Raw genomic sequence first — 3,009 nt, forward strand, 5'->3', positions numbered from 1 at the left:
TTTTCTGCATTTCTATATTCTGCCAGTAACAGGGCAAAATTAGTTCTTCATCGTTGGTTAAGTACATCCAAGGTAAGTATTAAATAAGGATAAATATTCAAAGTAATTAAAAACACGTTTGGAATTTGTATAGTTCCCCATTTTAAGGCTGCTGTTTTTTAAATGGTTCCAGCAACGTCTTTGTATATGGTAATCCTGGCTTTTAAGTAGAAACCGTCGCCCGGGAGGAGCAAATGTGAAGGAAGCTGAGCAGCAAATTTTCATGTACTGAGGCACTCACCGGGGAAGGGTGGATCTTAACACTTCTCGGTAATGAGTCACCAATCTGTCCGGCAATGACTGGGCTGTCTTTGGTGGATGCACTGGCCGAGATGATTTTCATTGTAGCCGAGTAGCTCAAGAGTCTATAGTGGCCCATCTGCAATCACCTTAAACATCCCCGAGGAAGTCCTCTTGCACGCTTCTAGTAATATATACCAAAAAGTTCCTTTTCCAACATTGAGCGAAATCCGAGACCAGTACGTCCTAGATTTCGTCAATTTCGTCTACTTGATTGCAATATTCGTAGTCTACATGCAAATATTGAAATCCTTAAAGTTTCGTCCGGAAAGTATGATATTCTTTTGTGCTCAGAAACTTTGGTTTCTAATAGAAGGCCCTCATCTGATTTCCTTATAACTGGTTTTAAGAAGCCAATAATGTTGAAACGCTATGCTATCCTTAGGGACGAGGGAATAGCTTTATGTATTAAGTCTTAATACCCTGCTTCTTGTAAGTCCTGCTATAAATATGGATGTCATGAGATTTAGGTAATAAAATTTTGTGGAAGGCATAACAACTTCTATTTGGATGATTATATCTTTGATTGACTTATTACCATTATGGCTAATATACAAGAAGATATAAAGACCTCTTTTGTCTTTGTTGGTGATTTGAATGCTCACCATAGGGAGTGGTTAAATTCTGTATCTTTCCCTCTGAATCAGGTTATGAGCGAATCATAAGTTAAGCTACATGCAGGTATGGTAACTGTGTGGACCGCATAAACACAGACTCCCCTGGCTTTATAACAAATAATGTTGGTTATCCAATCGGAATATCTTATCATGCCTTGATTTCATTAGTAGTGAAGACTGAATAGCTTGTCCCTGATGTATCTTACTCATTTAAGATTTATATACAATCTCGAGCAGAATAGAATGGGATTTTGCATGATCTCTTGGGCTTGAAATGGTCGCAGTTATATGGTAGTGTTGATCCTGCTGTCCCTTTGAATGAGAATCTAGTCAACATAATTGATAGGCTAAGGTACAGAATAAGGACAAACAATGGTTTAATGATGATTGTAGACGTACTTAATTGGAGAAGGAGGAGGCCTATCATCTTTGGAAGGGTAACAGTTCAGATTTTACCTGAAACAACTATACTCAGCTTAGAGCTTTTGCTCAAAGAGTTTATGCTTCAACTGAAAATAAATAATATTTAACCATAAAAGAAAACCTTTTTGGTACAATGAAGGAGCATAAGTGGTGGACTACCATTAATTCTACACGCTTTGGTGTAAATGCAACAGTGCATATTTTACTTAAAACAAATGGCTCTGTCACTCAGTGCCCGAAGGAAAAGGCAACACTTTTGGCTGATGTGTTTGACAGTAAGCAGAGAAATGAGAGACTCGAACTTTCTTTCTCCTGTTTTCCCGGGGCTAAACTAACCATTTAAGCTTTTTGATCTCGTGAAATTAAAGCTCTGTTGATGGACCTTTATGCTTATGGAGGTATAAACCCAAATGGTATTTTTACTTTGTTCTTTATAAAGACTGCAGATTTCTTAGCTCCAAAGTTATCTGTTATTTTTTGCAAGTTAGCAAGAAAAAAGTGCTTTTACCACTAGTTGGTAAATTCGTAATGTTACTCCACTATTTAATGAGTTTGTGGTAGCTCAACTCGAACCAAATACGGCCCAATGTCTATAACTCTCATATTATCTAAAGTTTGTGAAAGTCTTTTGGCAAAACATCTTAATAATTTTGCTGAAGGTAATCATCTGTTCCCTAGTTTGCAACTAGGTTTTTGTTAAGGTCTTGAAGCACGTGATGCCCTTCTTACAATTGCCAATTTTGTACAAAAATTCCTTGATTGTGGTCTGGAGGCTCGTATGATTGTTCGTGATTTTAGTGCTGCCTTTGACCCTTTTAATCATGAGGCCCTTGTTTTCAAACTCAAACAGTTGAAAGTGGGTGGGTGGTTTTTTTAGCACCATTATTGAATCTTTAAATATTATATCGCAATGACTTGTTGTTGATGGGCACCATAGTGAGCATAGGAATGTGATATCTGGTGTTCCTCAGGCTAGTGTTCTTAATCCTACACTTTTCAAAGTATGTACACATGGCATGTGGTTTGGACTAGGAAACAAGCTTATTGAATAAGCAGATGATGCTACTCTCTTAGCATCAATTCCATCTTCTGAATATAGATCTGTGGTTGCTGAATCCTTTAATTGACTTGTAGCTAAAATTAGTGCACGGTGCAAATTATGGGGTATGAAGTTGAATCCTAACAAAACTCGAAATAAGATTGTAAGTAGGTCAAGAAGAGTGACTCCTCAACATCCTGATCTCAGCATTGATAATATTTCTTTAACTTTATATGAGACTTTTAAAATTTCAGTTGTGATTCCCTACGGCAAATTGACTCTTAAGAAACTCACCTTCAATTGCATAAAAAATTGGCTTAATGAGAAAGTCTTTTAAGATTTTCGGTGATCAATCTTTTTTGAAAGTGCTTGAATTCTTTCATTCGACCTTTTTTTGAGCATTGTTCTCCTGACTCTCATCTTAATTTGTTAAACAGGAACTTACGGTCTAATAAATTTCTTATTCCTGATCTAAATACCAACCTCTGGCATCATTGTTCAATTAGTTCATTATGCATGTTGCATAAGATTTTTTACAATTCTGACCTTCCGTTACATACAGATCTTCCCGGGCAGTTCCATCCTGTTCGT

At 36.9% G+C, this 3,009-nt stretch overlaps 1 protein-coding gene across 1 annotated transcript in view; it reads left to right on the top strand.

The window, feature by feature from the left end:
• The first annotated feature begins 1,512 nt into the window (after positions 1 to 1,512).
• The window catches only part of LOC137657447 (uncharacterized), a 25,111-nt gene continuing 23,614 nt past the window's right edge, over positions 1,513 to 3,009 (top strand). Inside the window, exon 1 of the mRNA XM_068391784.1 lies at positions 1,513 to 1,654. Within this exon, the coding sequence (XP_068247885.1) occupies positions 1,513 to 1,654 (142 nt within the window). The remainder of the gene's footprint in view (positions 1,655 to 3,009) is intronic.

The sequence above is a fragment of the Palaemon carinicauda genome, chromosome 18 (assembly GCF_036898095.1).
Source record: "Palaemon carinicauda isolate YSFRI2023 chromosome 18, ASM3689809v2, whole genome shotgun sequence".
Classification (NCBI taxonomy): Eukaryota; Metazoa; Arthropoda; class Malacostraca; order Decapoda; family Palaemonidae; genus Palaemon; species Palaemon carinicauda.